Source organism: Gavia stellata, chromosome 3 (assembly GCF_030936135.1).
Source record: "Gavia stellata isolate bGavSte3 chromosome 3, bGavSte3.hap2, whole genome shotgun sequence".
Classification (NCBI taxonomy): domain Eukaryota; kingdom Metazoa; phylum Chordata; class Aves; order Gaviiformes; family Gaviidae; genus Gavia; species Gavia stellata.
In genome coordinates, this window is record NC_082596.1 from 74,209,917 (window position 1) to 74,231,065 (window position 21,149).

Sequence of the window (21,149 nt, forward strand, 5' to 3'; positions counted from 1 at the left end):
ATCCTGTCATTTCTGTGCTTACTGACACCCTCCAGCTCCCTCCTGGCCAGCCCACCAAATTAGGTGACCACAGGTTCTTTCCACAAGCCCAGACGGATCTTGCATTTTGTGTCTTCTGGCGTGAGCAAAGTGGCTTGTAGTCTCTGACCTAGATATACGCAGAAGAGATTCACTTCCACACCATCAAGCCAGCTTTAAAGCTGAGAGTACATGAGAAGACAAGCCTTATTCTGCAGTAAAATTTATCCATTTGCTATTATTTATTCAGATGCTTGTTTTCTAAATACATTTTAATTCATACAACAGTATTAATTCTTTAACTAGAAAAGTAGTAGCATTTTACTACTAGTAGAGAAGTTTAATTTGACAATCGTCATCCTTCACAAGATATCTTGTCAAGAAGATCCACTGACAATAAATCCTTATTGCATAACTGGTCAATAATTTGCATGGTGGAACATTAAAGTGTTACTTGCCTCCATCCTACTTCAAGGGTGCATCCTTCAAAGTCGCATGTCTAATTTACCAGGCTCTATGAAATACATGCACATTTACTTAATTATTCTTGATTACATGCTCTGGTAGCATGAATGCTCAGAGATACCTTGCCTATTGTTCTGAGGCAGGGAAAATGTATGGGACCTGTTATTTTATTTCATTTTGCTGTCAAGGAATATGGCAAGGTAACTATGAAAATTAATTTGTACAGTTCCACCTAAAGATTAATTTCTATAATCTAATGATTTTTTCTTTTCTAAACAAATACATTTTATTAGAATTAGAAATTAAAAAGTTAAAAAGCTGCATAAAGTTTTGAAAACATGGGTAGTAATAGCTATTGTCCTCAAACTTTGGGAGGAAGGGAATTTAAAAAGCACCAATTTAGCCATCCAGAAAAACAATTTATTTCACTAGAAGTGTGACAGCTTAATCTTTATAGCCATTTATTTTGCAACAGTAAAGTTTTAGCTAATCATTCACTTCAAAACATGGTTCAACATCTTAATCTGATACTTTATAGACTGGAATAAAGCTATGCTGTAAAAAGTCTTATACCTTCCAAAACTTACCATAACCTCTCAGCTATATGACATCCTGAACACCTCTAGACTCCTAATGAAAAAGCATGAGAGACAACAGGAGGGTCCCACTTCAGAAAATCCTTGAACACACCAGATTATTCAAGACATAAGAGAGCTGAGATCAAAAGCAGCATCATTTGAGTCACTCTGTGACTCAGCCCTACGCAACATCATGTTCCTCTACAGTTCTCAGCCTTTTTAGTCCTTGCACCTGGGTAAGTACAGAGGGTGATTGGCCACATATAAAAAGCACCTTAAGCAAAACACAACAAAGGCTTCCACACCCCACCTGTCCTAAGTGTTCACCGGCTTCCTAAACTAATTCAGTCTTCTTGATAAAAAGAAGCTTGTCTTGATTGGGGTTTTTTGTTTGTTTGTTGGGGTTTTTTGTTTGTTTGGTGGTTTTGGGGGTTTGGTTCTGGGTTTTTTTTGTTTTGTTTTTGCTTAGTTGCATGTTTTTATTGTGACCATCCATCACATTTTTCAGATTCAGCATTTGGTCAGAGTAATAACTAAGTATCACAGAAATCAAAATACTCAGGTGAACTAACGCATTTTTTAAAACACGAGTAAATCATTGCAATGAGCAGTCACAGACTCTACTGTTTGCAGCAACACCGTGACAATCTCCCACAGGCACCTCCTTTATTTTTCTTGCTGTTTGAACTGAGAAACATTATGGAAATGACATCAAGACGAAACATGGAGAGAAAGCTGTCATAAGTCGAGAGCGTTTTCCAACAGTGAATTAATACAAATACACTCTGTCCAAACTAATATAAAAATCAGCATAGGATCTGCTAATTTTCAGTACTGCTTAAAGAAATGAGCCACATCATTTTTATTAGACAAAAACCAAGTTAACCTTCAAATGCATCCCCAACTTCCTCATATAAAAAAAAGTGATGAAAAGTTTTCATTCTCTTAATTGTGCTAATCACACAATCTCACAATTGCACTAAGCTGGCAAAAAACACAGCAGATAAGCAGGAAAAGAATATTAAAGATCCCTGCAAGACTCTATTGCCCTCAACAGATTCTGAATTGAGCCCAGAATGAACAGCAGCATCACAAAGGAAGACATCTGGCATCCCACTTAAACGGGACTCACCCAAAATGGCTTGGGACAGGGTGTCTAGAAGAAGTGCAAAAACATCAGTGCTGAAGTGATTTGTCAGAAGTACTGTAAAACAACCTATCTGCTGAACAAAAGTCTTGAAAATGTATTCCCAGAGGAAATCTCCATTGCTTACAGCGTGCTGTCTGAAGAAGCTTTTGTTTTGGGCGGTTTAAGACTACGTTACCTCGTGGGCTACCATCAGGGCCTGTTAAGATATGCCCATAAAAAGAACTTGGGCAATTATATGGTAATTTAAATACATAAGCTTCTTGACAATTCTTGCTCGCTCTGCAAAATCACAAGTAAACAAAGGAAAAGAACACTACCTGTCACAGGCACCTTAACGAAACAGCCAGCTCATCTAAACTACCTCCATGTTACCTCCTCACACAATTAAGCATCCACAAAATAACTTGTGTTGGGAGCAAAAGGAAAAAAAAACCCCACACAACACGCAAACAAACCATGAATACATGGCCAGACTTGAAAAGAAAGGCAGTTTTCCTATGTGCTCTTATTGACCCATTTCCTGGTCGTGACACCTTCTGCAGGGCCAGCCTCATTGCTTGGCCAGCCGTTCATCCTGACTGTCCCAAAAAAAAAAACCCCAAATCCATATAAAAATGCTCTGATTCTCCTGAATCCCACAGCTATTCCCAAAGGTGGAAATGGCAGCAGCGAGAGTTGTGGACACAGGAAAAAAAGTCCCGTCCCTGTCCACATTTTGCTCAGAATTAGCCCTACAGGCTAAGAGGGCACGTGTGTTGGGTTTTCTCCTTCTCTAAACAGAAGTTTAGATTCTGCTAGACTGGATAGCAACTACCAAAAGCCTCTTTTCATTGTATTCAGTAACGGAAGAGGATTCGTTTGAAATTGCGTATGAGTGTGTTTCTTATACCTGTTATTTACAGATACACATCATAAAGCTCCAGCCTAACTGTCACCATCCTCTTCTTCACTCTTGAAGAAAAATCCTTCTCATTTTTCACTATGCTCATCCAATCCTTCCAAGAGAAAACAGATACCTGCAGCCTCTCACACCAATAAAAAAAAATTGTAAGATTGTGTCTCCTGCAGGGTTTATTTATTTATAAGTCTCCTTTTCAGCAGAAAAAAAAAATCTTCAGTTTTAACTGGACAAACAGGAACATTTGGCAAAAAGATGCTGAGAACAGCCAGACTGCAGGACATTCTGGTCCCTCTTAATAGGAGTTTCCACAGTTTAGGATCTAAAATTTTACAAGTGCTATGAATATCCAGCTACTAAAGCCTTCATTCAGAGTTCAGCAAGCTTCAGTGATCCTGATGAGCACAGCAGCCTGGGCATGGCAGAGGCAGGTCCTGAGGTAGCCTAATCTCAGAAAATTAAAAACTTTGAAGATTAAGAGCAGGACCTTGAAATGACCCAGAAAGAAAGAGAGAGACTAAGCGGTTTCTGCAGCCAGTCCCTCCCAGACAGCAGGCTGCTAAGCCCCCAGTGCCCGCAGCCAGCAGCTCCAGCTCTGGAGCACTCCAGCGCAGCACCTTGGTCTCTGCAGGGGCAAAAGACCAGAGCTGCAAGGCTCAAAAACGGAGTTTAGTTTGCTAGAAACCCAGGATGGAGGGAGACATTCCTGACTGCATTTGCTACCCTATGTCTAGGATATTCCTTTTTTCTGGATAACATCACATGAGTTGCATTTACTTTGAAGTGACAACGTTATTAAGTCACACAGGGAAGCCATCTCACAGATTCCTAAAGTTCTGTTTGTTCTTGTTTATCTTCCTCCTATTCTCTCTTGAAATGTGGACACAAATGAGATGCAGAAATCCAGCAGAAGCCTCACTAGTACTGAAGATATCAAGTTCATTGCATTTCACTAGCTATATACCCTAGGATGCCGCTTACCTTTTTCACAGCACCGTAATCACTGACTTGCTTTCAGTTTGCCATTCCCAAAAATCATCAGATCCTTTCCTGCCAAGCTGCTGACCAGTGAGGTCTTCCCCTTTCTTCATTTTCTGCCTGACCAGTACCTGCTTCTCCTCTAGCCAATTACTCCTAAATGCAAGGTTTTGTACTTCACTATGCTGCATCCTAGCATTTTGCTCTGCTGCAGTGGGATTTCAGGGCTCCAACCTGTAAGATATTGGGTATGTGGGTGTAGGGGAGATGAAACCAAAAACCCTCAACCTCATAACCATCAGGTTAAAGTGCAACCCCAATGTCCTTAGGCAGCACTGCAGGTTAAGCACAAGCTAGGATTATCCAAGGGAAGTATACTGCTTGTACCTACAGACACCTTAGAAGAGGTGCTGAGGGAAGCATCCCCTCAGGCAATCGTCCCCTGTTCCCTCTGCAGCAGGGCACATGTGTCTTTTTGCGCCCATCTGTGGTTCACTCACTGATTTACTCCCCAACACCCCCCTCATTCTTCCTTCCCTCCATTCTCAACACTTCAGCATTTGCAACTACCACCACCTGCGTAATTTATCATAAAGGTAAGAAAGCTGGGTCTGAAGGGGAACTGTAGTGCAAAGATACCAAAGAAGGATGGTCACAACAGTTACAATGGCAGCACCCAAGAGCCGGTCCTGGTGTTGCACCCAAGGCAGGCAGCTGAAATGTGAAAACATGGCACTTCTATTGACCCACAATTACACCTTCAGAGAGCAAGGCAAAGACCAGTGAAGGTGAGGGCTACATGCATGACAACAACTGATGTAAAAGTTGTTCTCTTTCGTTTCACAAAACCAATTTCAAAAGATAATTACCATAATAATTTGCAGCCCAAGCTTTTGTGATGCACCTTAATATACCCAGTTTCATACGTCCCTATCCATCTTTGCAGAGGAATGAAGGACCTCCTGGCAGACTTCACATTACCCAGCAGGACAAGCCATTGGAAGAAGCAATTACTCAACTGACAATAGGTTGCACAATTAAGAGGAGGCCCACGCACGCATGCAAAGTACACAAAACCATAACCTGATCTTTGAGCTCAAAACAACGCAGAAGACATGCAATTCCAAGCAGCACAGTTAGTTCCACATGTTTTTGGTATTTTTCCTAGGATATCCACCACAGAGAAAATTAGAATCATGTTTCAGGAACGATTCATATCATTGATTTTATGTGCCCAAAGGAAGCAGAAATTAAGACAAGGTGAAAGGTAGCTTGCCATTTCAAGTGTAAAGTCTGGAAGGAAAAGCACCAACCAATCTCTGGCTTGCCGGATTCCTCAGGATGCTGTTGTGGGGTATCAAAAGCAATGAAGTCAAAATTACTAGAATTATCACAGAGACATCAATGGAAAGGAAACAAAATGTGAATTAACAACTCATGCATACTACTACAAAAAACTATCAAAACAGAAAGTTTTTCCTTCATCTTACTTGCTTTCAACTAATTATAAAGTTAGCTGGAAATAAAAACTTGCTGTTCTCTGCAGCAATTTTTGTCATCTCTGCATAAAACTGAAGACCAGATCAACTTCTATATTCATCACTCCTATTGCATAGGAAGGGAGGCTCAGTTCAGCTGTATTGGCTACTCTATGTATGGAAGAACTTTCTTCTAATTTAATTTCTAACAGAACAGGTTTTTTTATTTTCCAATAGTTACAAAAACATGCTCAAAACTGGCATGTATATAGATGACATACACAAGTGCACACACATAAATATCTATAACATTATTTAAAATTCTTTTCCACATAAAATAATCTTCAGAGGCACACTTTGATGAATACTTCTTACAAATTTAAACAAAGACAAAACAGCTATCACAAAAAAAAAAAAAGACAAACTAGTATAAGCAAAAGGGCTGCATCTCTTAGTGTTAACAAGCCCTGACCAATTCAGAATGCAGTTAATTTCCTTCTGGCACGGCTACATTACTCACATGCATGAAGTCCATGCCAAAACGCACCCATAAAATTAATTACAACTATCCAGTCCAATATAGCAAACAGCAAGGCAAAAATAGCTCTAGACTGACTGTTTTATATCTTAAACAAAACAATCATCTAAAAGGCTCAGAAAAAAATTCTTCTAAAAAGCAAATTTTATACATGCATTCAGACAGACACACTGATGCTAACTTTTGTTTTCACTTTCAGTTCTCAGAGATGGTTTATGGAAAGCTGTGTCATAGCAATCCATGAGTGCCAGCAATAATTAGGGGGGCAGGGGGGAGGGGAAGGCAAGAGAGGAGGCGATTCAAACACCACCACACACACAGCCCCCGGGCTGTCCAAATCAATTCCAGGGGTAAAAAAAGAAATCAATACAGGTCTTTTCTCCAAGAATATAAAAGGAGGACTTAAACCTCAAGGCACAAAGAAATTGAGTTTATAATTTCAGAAGCACCACCCCAATATAATCTTATACAGCAATTATTGTTGTATAAGATAGATCTTGGAGTTCTCAGAACCAACCACCCTCACTTACCAAGTTCTAAAGAACTATAAAAATTTACTAGACTAGTCAAGACATCCATCTTGATGCGTTTCTTACAGTATGCCATCTTCTTCTAGAGAAACCATAAGCATGAACGTAGATAGAAAAGTCATAAAATTCTTAATCATGGAAAGGGGGAGACATATGTGCTTACAGAGGAAAGAATTTCATCTTTTCTGGTTTTGTGCTGACCTGAATGTACTACGTTAACCACACACACTCCCAAAACCTCAATGCTTCTGGACAAAAATGCTTATTTATCTAAATTTAGTAAACATTTACTTACCCAGCATCCTCCTGGAAGCCTTCCAGTTCGTCTCTTTGTTCTGCTAGGGTCGATTCTAGATCCAGATAGGTACCGTTGTGAGACAATTGCAGAGTGCAGTCATCAAGCTGTAGAACAAAATTCAGATCATTAAGATTACAGCATTCATTCTCTCTAACATACCTCTAACACTGCCTTCCCATTTTCTGGGTTCCCAGACCCCTAAAACAAACCATATGTAGGAAGTGGATAAGAAAATGGGTGCTGTTCATCAGTTTATGCAATCCCAAGCCTGTATTTACTAGACCATGCTTGCTCACAACAATATCAACACAACCAGCAAACACAGAGAAATTTATTTATTTGAACATATAGAAGGAGGTTAGAGGGTTTTATGACAGTGCCTTTACAATCCTATTAAGGAAAGAGAAGTTAATTTAAATGTATATCTAGGATATGAATGACTATTTCTCTGTTCTTACAGTACATTTAAGTGGAGTTTCCGGGCCTCTGGACGGAGGTGGAAGGAAGAAGCAGCTGTTTCATGAGCTACTGAACATCCCCTGTGAGGAAGGATCCAGCCAAGGGACAGCGCAAGGTGTGGCAGCCAAGATATGGGGTCCTGCAGCAAGGCGGAGTGCAGTCAACCAAAACCCAGATTTTCTGGTGTTCTCATTTTAGAGTCAGGCACTAACCTCCCTCAGAGGTTGCAGGGAAGACCTTCCTAGGCACCAGGGGGAAGGACTGGACACATGTACCTACTTTCTACAAAGGTACTGAGGTAACCAAAGACCAGACCTGAAATCAGGAACCTGCCTGCAATGATGCTGAAGAGGGAGAGAACAATCAATAAACCCTCTTTATTTCCATCCTGTCTTCTCTTGTCTTCAAGTTTTCCATTAATTGTTCCAGCTGTCATAAAAAAAGCTAGATTTGATCAAAAGTTAGAAAAGGAATTTTCTGGGTTTTGGTGGGGGGTTTTTTGTTTGTTTGTTGGGGTTTGTTTTTTAGTTTGTGGGGGTTTTTTTGTGGTTGGGTTTTTTTGGTCTTTTTTTTGGGTTTTTTTTGTTTGTTTGTTTTTTTGGTTTTTTTTGTTTTGGTGGTTTGTTTTTTGTTTTTTTTTTTTTTTTTTTACAGGGAGCTCATCACAGGAGAAGGTCTAGGAAGATTCACCCCAAAACTCTGGCTAACTCATCACACAGGTATACAAAATAAGTACTGGATTGAGAGGGGTAACTGAAGAAGCCTGAGGGAAGAGCTAGGAGGTAACATAAGCTCCCCTCTCACCATGAGACAACCCAGTGTCAAATCACAAGGAATGAGGAAAAAAAGCCTTCCCAGGGCAGGGAAACAAGAAAACATTTACCAGAGGACAGGTGAAAGTACAGGGTTGTCCTACCTCACCACTAGGGAGTAAGTGACCATCCACCTTGGACAGCCTGGAGAACCCAGCGCCGCAGCAGAGAAACTGCCATCACTGAGCCCAGCTGGACAGGCTGCTGTGGGCCTTCATGTATCAACATTGCACCAGGGGTCCTTTTGTTCCAAATTCACAAATACTGTGAGCCCCAGATGTGTTGTGCTTCTAGGTACAAAATCCAGTCTGATAGCCAGTCTCAGACTAGCCTGCCAAACGGAAGATGTTTCATTCCTCTGGATTTGGCAAAACAAACTGGCAGGTCCTTTGCATGCCTCTATCTACCAAAAGGCAACCGTGACAATGGTGTTATAAACGTACATCCCTGCTGCAAAGGACACTTTAGAAAGAGGAGAATATTAAATACCATACTTCATACCAATCTTCTGCCACAGCTGGCAGCCAACAACTCTTTGACGGGGTAAGCAAGGGTCTGAAATAGCCAGTGACTCAAGGAAAGGAAATTACAACCCTTTATCACATCCATGGATTTCTCTTTCTGCTCTTTTTAACACTAGGAAAGAAAATCAATGAGAATCCATCTTTGATGAATTACCTGTTTTAACTTCCCATCAAAGTTATGGGTTCTCAGTAGCTGTTCAGGAAAGCATAATAAGCAGCCACACTTCTTATCTAGCAGTCAATACCAAAACTTAGCACACGGTTTCCTATCACTGATTTATATATGCAAGAAAAGAATACAAATAGTCTTTGGTTATTCTGGATTAGCTGCATGGGAAATACTGCAGAAAAGCTCATTTATAATTAGCAAGTGATAGAGCGCGACTTTTGGGTTAGTCCACACTACTATGCTTTGCGCTGTTTGTAATCTGAAAGAAAAGTTCATCGTCTGGAGAAAGGGAACGGGTATAGGGAGGAGGTCAAGTTGTATTTCAGATCTGTTCCATTTTTTTCTTTCCCTTTTTTCCTCCTCGGGAAAAAGTCAGTCATCAAATAAGGCAACTTAAATTTTTACTCTGACTTCTGGGGATTAAAGAAAGCAAAGAACCTCCAAGCGCAGCCCTCTGGTATTAAGAACAACAACAGTATTACTATTCTGTATCTTCCCAGTTACAAAGGATATTATTAACCTATGCTAATTCAAAATACACTCTTTAGAGAAGAAAGACTAAATACTACTCTGGGAAACTATTTTCCAGTAGCCCAGGGTATCTAATGAAATGCTAATTTATTCAAAGTAATGCCAAAAGGCAAACTACTAATTAGATAAATGTTCTGCTGTCACTATGGAGATTAGGAGATTTGCCCACAATTTTCAATTATACTGCATAATTAGGGAAAAGGAACTGTGCTTTACTAATATCTTATGACTTTAGTGTATAAAAAGCACCATGAGAACAGGAAGTACTTTATGTACAAAATAAAGAAGAATAAGTACATTCTACCTATTTTCATCTCATCTCCATAGTTTCAGTGAACATAATATTCATTCAGGCTTTAAAGCACTGTACATTGTATGCTGTATCCATTAATAGGAGCGTTAGGGTAATGGGAGAAACAGCAGTATCTTTTATTTCCATTACTTAACTCTGCGTCTTGCCAAACAGATTTTTTCTTCTCTTGAATGTGTACACACAGAGATGGAAGGGAGCAAAACAACACTTTTAAAAGGAATGTAAGTATTAAGGCAATGAACTCTAAAATCAACCTTATACAGGATCACTTTGCTACTTTGCCTCCAAGCTTGACTTGCACTCATATTTTACAGTCAGAATACAAAAAGAGAAGCCACCTTATGAATTATTTTTAATTAGTAAATTGCCTGCCTTTTTCAACACAAAAGATGGCTGATGTTCACTCATTAGTGCTTATTAGTAGCAATTCAGGATGTTGGTCTCTCCTCTGTTCAGTGGTATTCCCATGTTTATCCGCTACGCATCAATTCTCCCGTCTCTGGAGACCCTCACAAATGGCCCCATCTAGTTCATTCACAACATGCTCTTCCCATTGATCATAATTCACATTAAAATTCTTATTAACACCCATCTTCTCTTAGGACAATCAAAAAGCACAATAAGTAAAGACAATCTTTTGAAGAACATTCAACTGAGCTTGTTTTCCATAATCATTAACAAGACTGCTATTCAACTTTCTCAAAAATAATTCCATTTATTTCACTCTGTTCTTCACAATTCTGTTTAACTCTTCAGTATTCCCTACTGGTCCCAAAATTCAGATCATCATTTTGTTGTTATTAAACCACATAACCAATTTATACTGTTGCCACAAGGTCAAATTCTCCAAGATCTTTTCATAAGCTTGCAAACCCATTTTTTCCAAAATCTCTCTTGCCCACCCCTTCAAATCATTAATCATTTTTTGTATCACACACTTTACTGTATCACTCAGAAGAGACAAGAAGTTGATACAAGTCATTTAAAGGCAATTCATCCTGTAGCCTTTATAGCAGTTTTCCATAGTTTACTACAGTCACATTAAAAGAATACTACAGGTATCATGGAAACATCAACAGGGTTACACACCATCAAATGGGACAAGTCTACAGCTACTTCTCCAAGTCAAACACAGAATTACTCTATTTTCACAGTCTTCTGCAAGATTTCAAGTTTTCTCATTGCAGCTTAAGTATCAAACCATATCATAAGCTTCTGTAAAGCTATAAAAACTATGCATGCATTTCAATTACATTCCCATCTTCTCAAATTAACAGTTTCTTGAGAAAATATCCAGAGCCTATTTTTTAATCCCTACAGATATTGCCCAATTCTCTCATCTCTATAAAGAGTGGGTCTACCAAGGAGTAGTGTCTTTCACAGGAGCAAAGGAACAAAAGCTGTTACATGCAACGGTCATTAAAACACTTTTTAGCCAGAATCACCAGCTGTGCATGGCCAGAGCTATCAGTAACCATCCTCCCACTGGGTTTACATGAAGGAAGCAAGGAGAATAAGACTGTCTTATGCATCTTCCTCACTAAAAATCTAACCGATGCGCTAATTATCACCTTCAGTTTCACACTGAAACCTCACTGAAACATGAAGATCTGTACTCTCTCATGACAAGTATCAAGAAGTAATAGGTGCTACTGAAATACAAGTAGAGCTACTAAATTAAACCAGTCCAAGATTTACCTTTTTCTGCAACAAACGTTCCAAAACAGGAACCAAGAGATATTTGAACTTTCTCAGATCATAGTCGGTATCCATGCAGTGGCAAGTGACCCACACCATCCAACCATTATAGTACCTATGCTACAACCATAACAGGCACAAATGGAAAACCAAAAAAAGGCATCATGCACACACACAGACCTAAACAACATCATCCCAACAGTTTCCTATGTGTATATATATGTGTACATATAGAAGCATATATATTTATTTTAGACATTTTCCCTACAGTTTTCAAAAAAGCAACAATTGACTGAATTTGAGAGTCAGATCCTGGAACCAAAAGTTGAGTCCCCTCAGAACAGAAGGAACGGCTTTGTTTGAGAAGCCAGAGCCAACCAACAAGTGCAGATAAACACCAGAACTTCAGGACAGCATCGTCAGTTGTCTGTAACCACAGCATACTTTTCTCTCTTGCAGATTCCTGCTTCTTTCACTTCCCAAACGTCTTCAGGAAACAAAACAGGTCACACACACCCTGTGCTTCTCTGCAGGTGTTCTCAGAGCAGAACCACGCTATGCTTTCAGTAAAGCAAGACATGAAGAATTAAGAAGTATGTGATCGTATCACTAATGACCAAATCACAAGGTATATGCCCAAAGGGGGGGAGAGGTGGGTGGAATCAAGGTTATAGTCACTATCTTGGTGTACCCTAAATGTTAAATTCTTTTAATCACCATCTCCACATAAGTACTTAAGAATAGTTTTTTAAAAAGTGAAACAGAATGATAGTTTCAGCACAAGAAATTTTATTGATGCCCTTCTGACTCATTACCACAGTTAGAAACTCCTTAAATAACCCTGAAATAGAGTTTTTCAACAGAAGAATGGAAATGTAAGAAAAATGAACAGGAAGTACATAAAAAGACCATAGGATTACAAGCAATAGTTACACTATTGTAAGTTTATAGTTACACTGTTATAAGCTTCACTCTAAAGTTGAACACAATTAATTATGCAAAAGCAAACAAACATCTGTTTAAACAGTTAAAGTATCAGAACATTTAAAAGCAGATCTTCCTACTCCCTCATCCTTTACCGTTTAACCCATTACAGAGTGAAACCATACCATACAAGAGGAGAAGGGTGTCCTGGCTTCAACTGTCACCAGAAACAGGCCCAGCAAGGTCAGAGCTGCAGAGGTCAGGCTCATCCCCACCTTACTAGCACTTAGAGAGCCCTAGGGCAGCAATGCACCCTTCTGCCACGTGAACACACACAGGTTGGGAAAATTAAGCAACCAACTCACACAAGTGGTCCTTATAGGCTGCCAGAAAATCAAAAATACAGGGCAGAAGGTAACCAAAATTTTGCAGGTAACCAGATCCAGCTAGTAGTAGCTAGTTCCTCAACCTGCAAGGCAAAAATAATTTGTACTGCAAGGCTATCAGGCTTAAGAGGACTCAAAATAATTTAATAGTAGTGTATCGGTGATGACTTTTTTGAAACACTGACCCACAGAAAGAGGCTACACCAATTTCTCTTCATCAAGAAGCCCGTATTGCTGTGCAATAGGAAAGTTCAACATTTCTCCAAATTTCAGAGTTGAAGCCCATCACCAAAAGGAGTAAGGAACAGCAGGGCAAAAAAAGAACAGCAGCAAGAAAAGGTGATGATCAGCCAGTTACCTGATGCCAAAAAATGACCAATGCCACTTTCAGAAACCAGTTGAATAAATGGAAAAAAATAAAATCTGAGTTCAGTCATCGTTTTCAGCTACTGCCTTTAGCTTCTCACAATCCGAGAGAAACACCTAAAACCAGAGAGTGGGGGGTGCAAGGAAAGAAGAACAAAGTGCCTGCTTCCAAACACACGCAAACCACATGTCCACCCACAGACCAAGTACTGCCACCTGCTCCTCCTTGCACACACTTGCGAGTGCTCCACATACCCGTTGGGCTTCTCAAGTGATAAGACTGGTGTGTAAGTAATTTAACGCAGAGGCAACGCACACCTTACCATGCCAACAGAAACTCCTGGAAGTCTGTTTTCTCTTCCTCCAGAAGGCTTTGCTAGATTAGCACGCATCCAAAGTGGACTTTCCTTTGGTTTGTTTTAACTTCTCTGTGCCAAGGCAGCAGTAGGGTGGCAGAGGTTAAGGAAGGGAAATGCCAGAGGCACCCTCCTGCCTTTTCAAAAAGCTCAGCAGAGCCACAAGCCATTAGAAAAGCTTCTCCTCTTCCCTGTTTGTTCAAAGACCACAGAGCTGTATTTTTCAACAATCACAGAGAGATGCTTCTTCCTCATCCCCAACACCCTGTCTCAAGAATCCATTCAGAAGAACAGATTTTGGACAAGTCTCTCCTAAATGCCAAGAAGATGTTACCAAGTCAGTACACGGTGTGTGCAAAGATAGAGCCAAACATTCAAATGATTTTATCATCCATTTAAATGAAGGTAGGCACCATTCAAAAATTCAGTTCAGATAGTGATCAAGGATCACATTCATAGAATGAAAGGCCCTACATTACAAAATATGAGGATGTGCTACTTTGTCCATGTTACCACAAATCACCACAACCACTCGACTTTGCAGCCACTAGCTGGAAGTAGAACAAACTCTCACCAGATTTCCAGTAATTCTAGCTAGAACTACTGGACAGATTATCTTGCTCATTTAGTTGTTTCCAAAATTATAGGGAAAGGGAACAAGGGAGAGAGGGAGAGTTTAGAGTAATCCAGTATCAAGATGCAGAAATAAAAATCCCTCTTCAATTCTAGCTTCTGGCACAGATGGGGAAAAACCTTATCTTACCCAAATGTCTTAGCTCATCTTCCATTTACACATTATTGGGTGGTAATTGTTCTCATTAGTGGTGGCTGGCATGCTCCTTATTCACCTACAGAATGCTTTGCAGAGTAGGGTTGACAAAAAGCAAAGTTCCTTTACACTCAGTTTTTCCTTTCTAAATCCAAAGCCTTGTTTTGCTTTACACATACAAGCCTGACACATTTGCACACTCCAGCTATGCAGTTTTTAAACACTTCTGGTTCAGCTGTTTCCAGTGCAATGGCAATCCTGTTAACAAGGCCTACAAATGCCAGTTTTCCCCCTGCATTGCCATCTCCTCCCCTTCTTTACTAAAACCAATTTCTGCCCAGGAAAAGAGAGAAAAAAACAGCTCTGCCTGCTTACCAGCCCAAACATGTTCCCTATTTCTAAGCAAACTGCACAAACTGATTGGTGCAAATCAGTATTTAACACTTTTCTATTCAAGGCCAAACTTCAAACTTGGAACCGTGCTATTTTCAGAAGGCATCATATTTTAATGCTTTCAAAATTTTATTACAGATCAGCAGATGCAGATTTGCTGCACTGGCACACAGCTGGCCCTTTAAAACATAACAGAATTGCTGTCACTGTTAGTTCTCACAGAGTAATGAAAAATGGGGATGGTCTAATTGCGTCCCACAGACCACAGCCAACCCACCAGAATAATTACCTGTCTTCAGAGCTACCACAGACTGCCCTCTCACTGAGGGCCTCTGTCTCTCCCTTCTCATGTGAGTAGGTGCTACCAAGTCTGTGCCGTGGTTACGTGTGTTCCAGTCATGATCATTTTGGGCAACTTGATGGAGAAAGACCAAAGCATCTAGCCCAGGAGTGATGCCACATGACCCATCTCAGGTAAAAAGCTTGACATTGATGAGATGCAGGGAAGGCAAGTAATCTGTATGTAAGCCAAATGTTAGTGCCCCAAATTAACGGTGTACTCTAAAAACTGCGCTCTCATCTTCAAGTATGATAGCAACACAACATACAATCACTGTGTCTTGATCTAAAAGTCCCTATGCTCCAACTAGCTCCATTGCAATTGCTTAAAACAAAACTATACTCCTTCTCCCCATACTTTCTGTTCTTTTGAAATATAGTTTTGTAACTCAAAGTATTTTCTTAAAAATTCTTTAAAAATTCCAATAAACCCAATACTTTTATGAGGTCAGAGTTTTAAAAGTAAGGTCAGGCACATGCTCTATATAGAAGGCTGTTTATGGAGAAGGCAGCTGTGCCACCTTCAGTCATCCATGCTCACAAAAATCATCAAGGTTTCTGAACTCCAGCAAACTCACTCTTCCATATTCATTTAAAGGCTGGAGAACAAAAAAAACTGTTTTGCTGGATCTGTAACTTTACATTATAAGTAGTAATTTAGCTTGTACAACAGCATTCCCTGATCTTGCAGCTCTTCAGGAGCAATAAGCATAGCTTGTGTGAGTAGTTATTAATGCTAATGCACCTCTGGTTTATTTTTGGCACAGTAACTGCCATTGTCAAACTACTTCACAAACTTCGTACGCTTTGCGAAGCTTATGTGCAGTTGTATTGATGGAGCCATGCCTATATGCAAAGTATAGTCCGAAGATTTGCGCAATTGGGCGTAAAGCCATCAGAGCACAATTACTTTAAAAGGAACTGCTACTCTGATATGAAAGTGCTAGTATTTTGAACATAGCCTGCACTCCTAGTCTGAAACAACAGCTTTTGTCTCTGGCCTGGTAGACGCCACAAAATACTCCTGGGGTCAGGTAATACAGTGCATGAAGTGAAACATTAATGTCACATTAGATCCTCAAAAGCCACTGGAAGAATATGCTGCCAATAAAAATATTCTGCTGAAATAACAAAGACACTGAAAGCAAACACAGAAAGCTGTTATATTAATATTATGGGTTTGACTTAAGAATAACAAAAGGAAGTTCAGAGTTCAAAATTCTGAAACAACTACTTGAGGGATCTCTGAAATACAGGCAACACACCACAGCGAAAACGTAACGCGTAGATGCCTACCTGTGGCTGTTCTAGACAATTATGTCACTGACTTGCAGACCTTCTGCTTTGTGATTCTCTTTAACACAGTGCTCCACAGGGAGCAATTTAGAGTTTACTAGAGTATCAGTGTCCAAATATGACACTGTGGCTTCCAACAGCAGCCACACAGGCATTGTTAGAGAGCGTATGAGTGCTCAAAACGTCAACAAGCATGGAAAAAGAAAGCCAAATAAATGCACCTAGAGATGGGGGTTACTGCAATGTTTAATATAAACTTCAAAAAGTTGACTGAAAACACTAAAAATAATTAAATTTCTACATAAAAATGATGCAGAATTGCATGCTGCATGGGGAACTAAAACACATTCTTTCTCCCCTACCTAATTCAATTATTTTAAGTTACATTAGTTGAATTTGAAATGACTCGAAAACCAAAAAGCCAACAGCAAAACTTAGCAAAGTCAAATCGTTTAGACCAAAAAACTCTCCAGTTCTTTAACCCAAAAAACCTACTGCATTTTCTAGTTTTCCCAAAGTAAACACAAGGAACCTACAGGATGAGAATAACCTAACCTCTGCATTCTGTCATTAACTTTTTGGCACCTAGATTCTTCCATTCCCCTTCCCCATCCATGTTCAGCATTTCCTAACTAAGAAGACAAAGAGCTAGCTCTTCTCACCTTCGTGGTTAAGTACATCTTCAGCGGAACAGAAAGGAGAGCGACCATAAGAACAGGATCCTTTATTTGGAAGTATATACAGCTTTTTGACTGATACACAGGGGATGCCTACAGCTGACATGCTTTCATTACCATTTGGCTGGAATTACTGTGAAGGTATCGAAGGAAATGGAAATAATATCTAAGAAGGAGATAGGTTAAGAAAAGCAAGAGGAGGCAGGAAAGGATTAGCTTCAATGGAGTTTATCATCTGAGGAATCTTTTGTTCAGAGTGTGCATGTAGGAAGTTAAAATCTCAGAAATCATTCTTTTAAAGGTAAGAAGTAGTCCAGGAAAGCAAAAACTGTACTTAATTTATGGCAAACAATTCCATCTGGCTTCTTTTGTACTTCTGTTAAGCTGAAAACTGCAAAGTACTTCATATTTGAAAAATATTTTTTGAAGTGATGCAGCAGAATGAACCTATGACTTGCAGCCTTTTATTCTTAATGCATGTCCCTGAGAACAAGCTTTCTATTAGTATCCTCCACATTGCCTGAGCAGTTAAAAGACACAGGTTGTTCTAAGGATTCCACCATCACTACTCTAACTGCATTTGGGACACCACAGGTTGCTCACTACCCTATCACAAAACTAAAATACTGGACTCCTGCAGAACTGCCCACACAATTTACAGAGGTGCAGCAAGCACACAGTAAACAATAAATGCAATCCATCTTCAGAATGGTGGTTTCATTGACACAGTGGCTAAACACCTACCGGACAATATACCACAAAAAGTAAGATACTCATCCCTAACCTAACATCCAGATTGCATTTCCACCCATATGACTCACATCTGCACCCTTTTAAAAATAATGCAGCTGGAATGTCAGTTCTCAGATAAGCTGTACGTAAAATCAGTATTTGAGAGAAGAGGTTATTTGCATCTATGATCCCTCCTCTACAAAAAAATCAGAACTAAGGAAAACAGAGAAACTAGAGACAAGATACCAGGCCATTTAGAAACCTGGAGCAGGGAGTTTTTGAGGAAAATGAGACAGCTTCAGAGGGAAAGGAGTGGGTAGTAGTTCTGAAGTGACTGCAGTTCTAGCAAAATTCACAGACTTTTGAGGGCCAAAGCAGGGGAAATTTGGAGTTGATGAGAGTCAAAGACAGACTCAGTAAAAGAAACAGGAAGCCCAGGGTAAATTGTCTTTTTGTTATAATCAAAACTTGACTCTGAGGCTTCTGTTTAGTTATCTGAAAGGTGAAAAAAATCAACCCCAAAACAGTAGCACAAACTCGTGGGTTAAGATACAGGAAAATACACTAAACACATACACACCAAGGGCTTGTGTGAAATACAAAAGAAAATAAATCATGGCAGGATTACCAAAGAGAACGTCATGCACTTGTCAACAGAATCATTTTTCAGACACAGCCTGAATCTTGGAGGTTTAAATGAAAGATTTTTGTCTACTAACAGTATTCTAACAACTACAGTCATCAACTCTTCCTAATACTTAGACTGCCTCTTAAAGGCTTTGTGGTTTCAAAACCAAACATCAATTGGGAAGTCATTAAAAGAGTATGATTAAAAAGTTTAAGAGAATGAAACTCAATACAAGAACACTGAAAAAATGGTGAAAATACACGTACCCTGCAGACTCCCCTCTTAACTACTACTTCCAGATTTTATAAAAGCACAAGGGATCTAAAGTCAGATTTTCTACCCTTGAGCAGAATTTATTTGGCACTTATGCTTCATCATTTTATTTTTTTTAATCATTCATTTCTTCCTTGTTTGATTAGCTGCCAAGCAGTTTCAACCCCCAGCTTTAAAACAGTTGTCTGGACTAGAATAGGCAAACAAAAGAGAACCTCTGCATTCATTAGGATCAGAAAACCACACTCGCCAACTCAGTTACAAATAAAATGTAAGTTTTTAAGGAAAGAATGAATGCAGCATTACCAGCCACATCTCAACAATATTCATTCCTTGCTTACACTCTGATCACCCTGTATCAAAGAGCACGTAGAGAAAATAACTAGTAACAAAAAGCTTTAGTAATAAACTCCTGATCTATTTTCCTTGGCAGCAGACAGGCTCTAAATGGTATTAGCGAGGACTAGGTGATGCCATAAGAGAATAAAAAGACTGAGATAGTTTGGGGAAAAGCACGAGAGGATTGTGGTACTCAAGAACAAAAAAGTCAATTATGCTCTTCGCCTTTTTCAGAACAAAGGAATAAATAAATGAAAGAAATACAAAACCATTTAAAAGTGAGCCTTAAATACAGTACATAATGGGCCAATAAATCTCATAATCACAGTTCAAAGCTTAGAGATCAAATCCAATTAAATACTTTAGGAATAGGAAGACTAATTTCTTGTAATTAAGAGCTTACAAACCATGTACGTTTCAAGACATCAGCCATCCAATATCTATTATTTAAATTAGTCCATTAGGGTGGTACTCAAGTATCCCTCTAAACTATCTAGTATTAGCTATTGTAGATCGCTGCCATAGTTATCACTTTCTTCTATGCACAAAAGAACCACAATGTACCTGTACTTTGCTATAAGCATAAAGGCTTGTATAAACCAGTCCACTTAGGGCTCTTGTTTTCAGTGCTTGCTCCCAACATTTTTCAAATGTTTTTAAATGACTAAAATAAAACAGAAATAGTGGTTTTGATAGGTAACATGGGTCAAACCCACTAAGACTGAACATGGTTTTCTGCAGTACTTTAATCAAGTACAGAATGATGATGTCTAGCTTGTCAATTCCAAATGGATTTGCCTGCAGAAAAGATGCTGGGAATGTTCACAGACACCTACAAGCCTAAACGTACATGGCGTCTTTATGTACCTAAACACCGTCATCAGCCAAGCTGGCATTTGTCAACTTTAGAGCAAATAGCTTTGTGTATGTACACTAGACCCCGTCCAGCAGTTGCAACAACTTTCTTGTGGTTACTTTTAACATAGACCCCTTTGACAATCTATCTCACAACAAATGGTGGTGTTTCCTTGCAACGCAACTGGGCACCAAGCTGTCAAAACAATCCAGGAGCAGCTGTTTGGAAGTGTCTGATGTAGACTTGTCACCAAAGCCAATGTATTATAGAAGAACTAACCTTTAGATATCTGAGAATTAGCGAGGAAGGGGAAGACGCTGTGGACATCTTTTGAAGACTAAGCTGTCAAAATTATTTTAGAGATGCCTAAGTCTATTGGGGGGATCTAGCCCTTAGGAGTATGCTCTTAGGAGCTGGCCTAGACCATACACAGCTCTCTATTCCCAAATTACTTTGTGTAACGTTTTGTACCATAGATAAGCCTTGATAACCATTTGGTTGAGTTCAAGCGCTCCTCACAGGTGCCTGTAGCAAAGTAATTTGGAATACCTATCACACACATGCATGCCCTGAAGCTGTATGGACTAACTGGTTAGGTATTTCCTGGAAGGTGCAGGAACAGCACACTCGCACCTCACAAAACTAGGGACTTCCCAACTTTGTGATGGAGGACTTCTTTGGTAAAAAAAAAAGTCACAACAAACACACTGAATTATGTTTTTGAGTTGAATGAGAATGTGGATGTGGTTTATGAAGGGAACACAGCTGCATGTAGAGGAGACGCCTTTAATACTAAAAGTTGAAAAGAGTTTGAAGGTTTTTCACACGGAGAAACATGCCCAATACTTGCAGTTTGGAACAAAGCTAAGAGTAAATTTAAAACGGGGGGGGGGGGGGGAATCACACTTCCCACAGCAGAATCAACCCTAAGGTGGTTAACCCCCAGTGACACAACAAGCTCTTGGCACACTCAGAAAGAGCAAATGTTCTCCCAGCCTTAGATCAAGGCATTCATCACAAGCTCCTCCATCCTCTCCAAACATGGCCTTTTGGTACTTGCTGCATTCTCAAAAGTCTGGAAACAAGAGTATATGCTTTCTTCTGACACGAGAATTAATCATATACCACCTCATGCTAGAAAAAGCATCATGTTAACTAATAACAATTAATAAAATAGGTTTCCCTTCCACAAAGTTGCATTAATATCATTAAAAAGTATCTGGCTCAAATAAAATGTAAAACTCTGATAAAAATAGCATGCATTTTGAGCAATTAGTAGGAAGGGGAGAGACAAGTATGTCTCTCACTTTCCATACTGCCTATATAACCATGATACTGTCTCTTCACTGACCTAAAAAAACAGTAGCACAGCCTTAAA

General features: G+C 39.5%; 1 protein-coding gene across 3 annotated transcripts in view; it reads right to left on the reverse strand.

The window, feature by feature from the left end:
* The window catches only part of FHOD3 (formin homology 2 domain containing 3), a 412,474-nt gene that overhangs the window by 369,707 nt on the left and 21,618 nt on the right, over nucleotides 1–21,149 (reverse strand). For all 3 annotated transcript variants that reach the window (XM_059815484.1, XM_059815487.1, XM_059815486.1), the window contains exon 2: nucleotides 6,929–7,035. In XM_059815484.1, coding sequence (XP_059671467.1) covers nucleotides 6,929–7,035 — 107 coding nt within the window. The remainder of the gene's footprint in view (nucleotides 1–6,928; nucleotides 7,036–21,149) is intronic.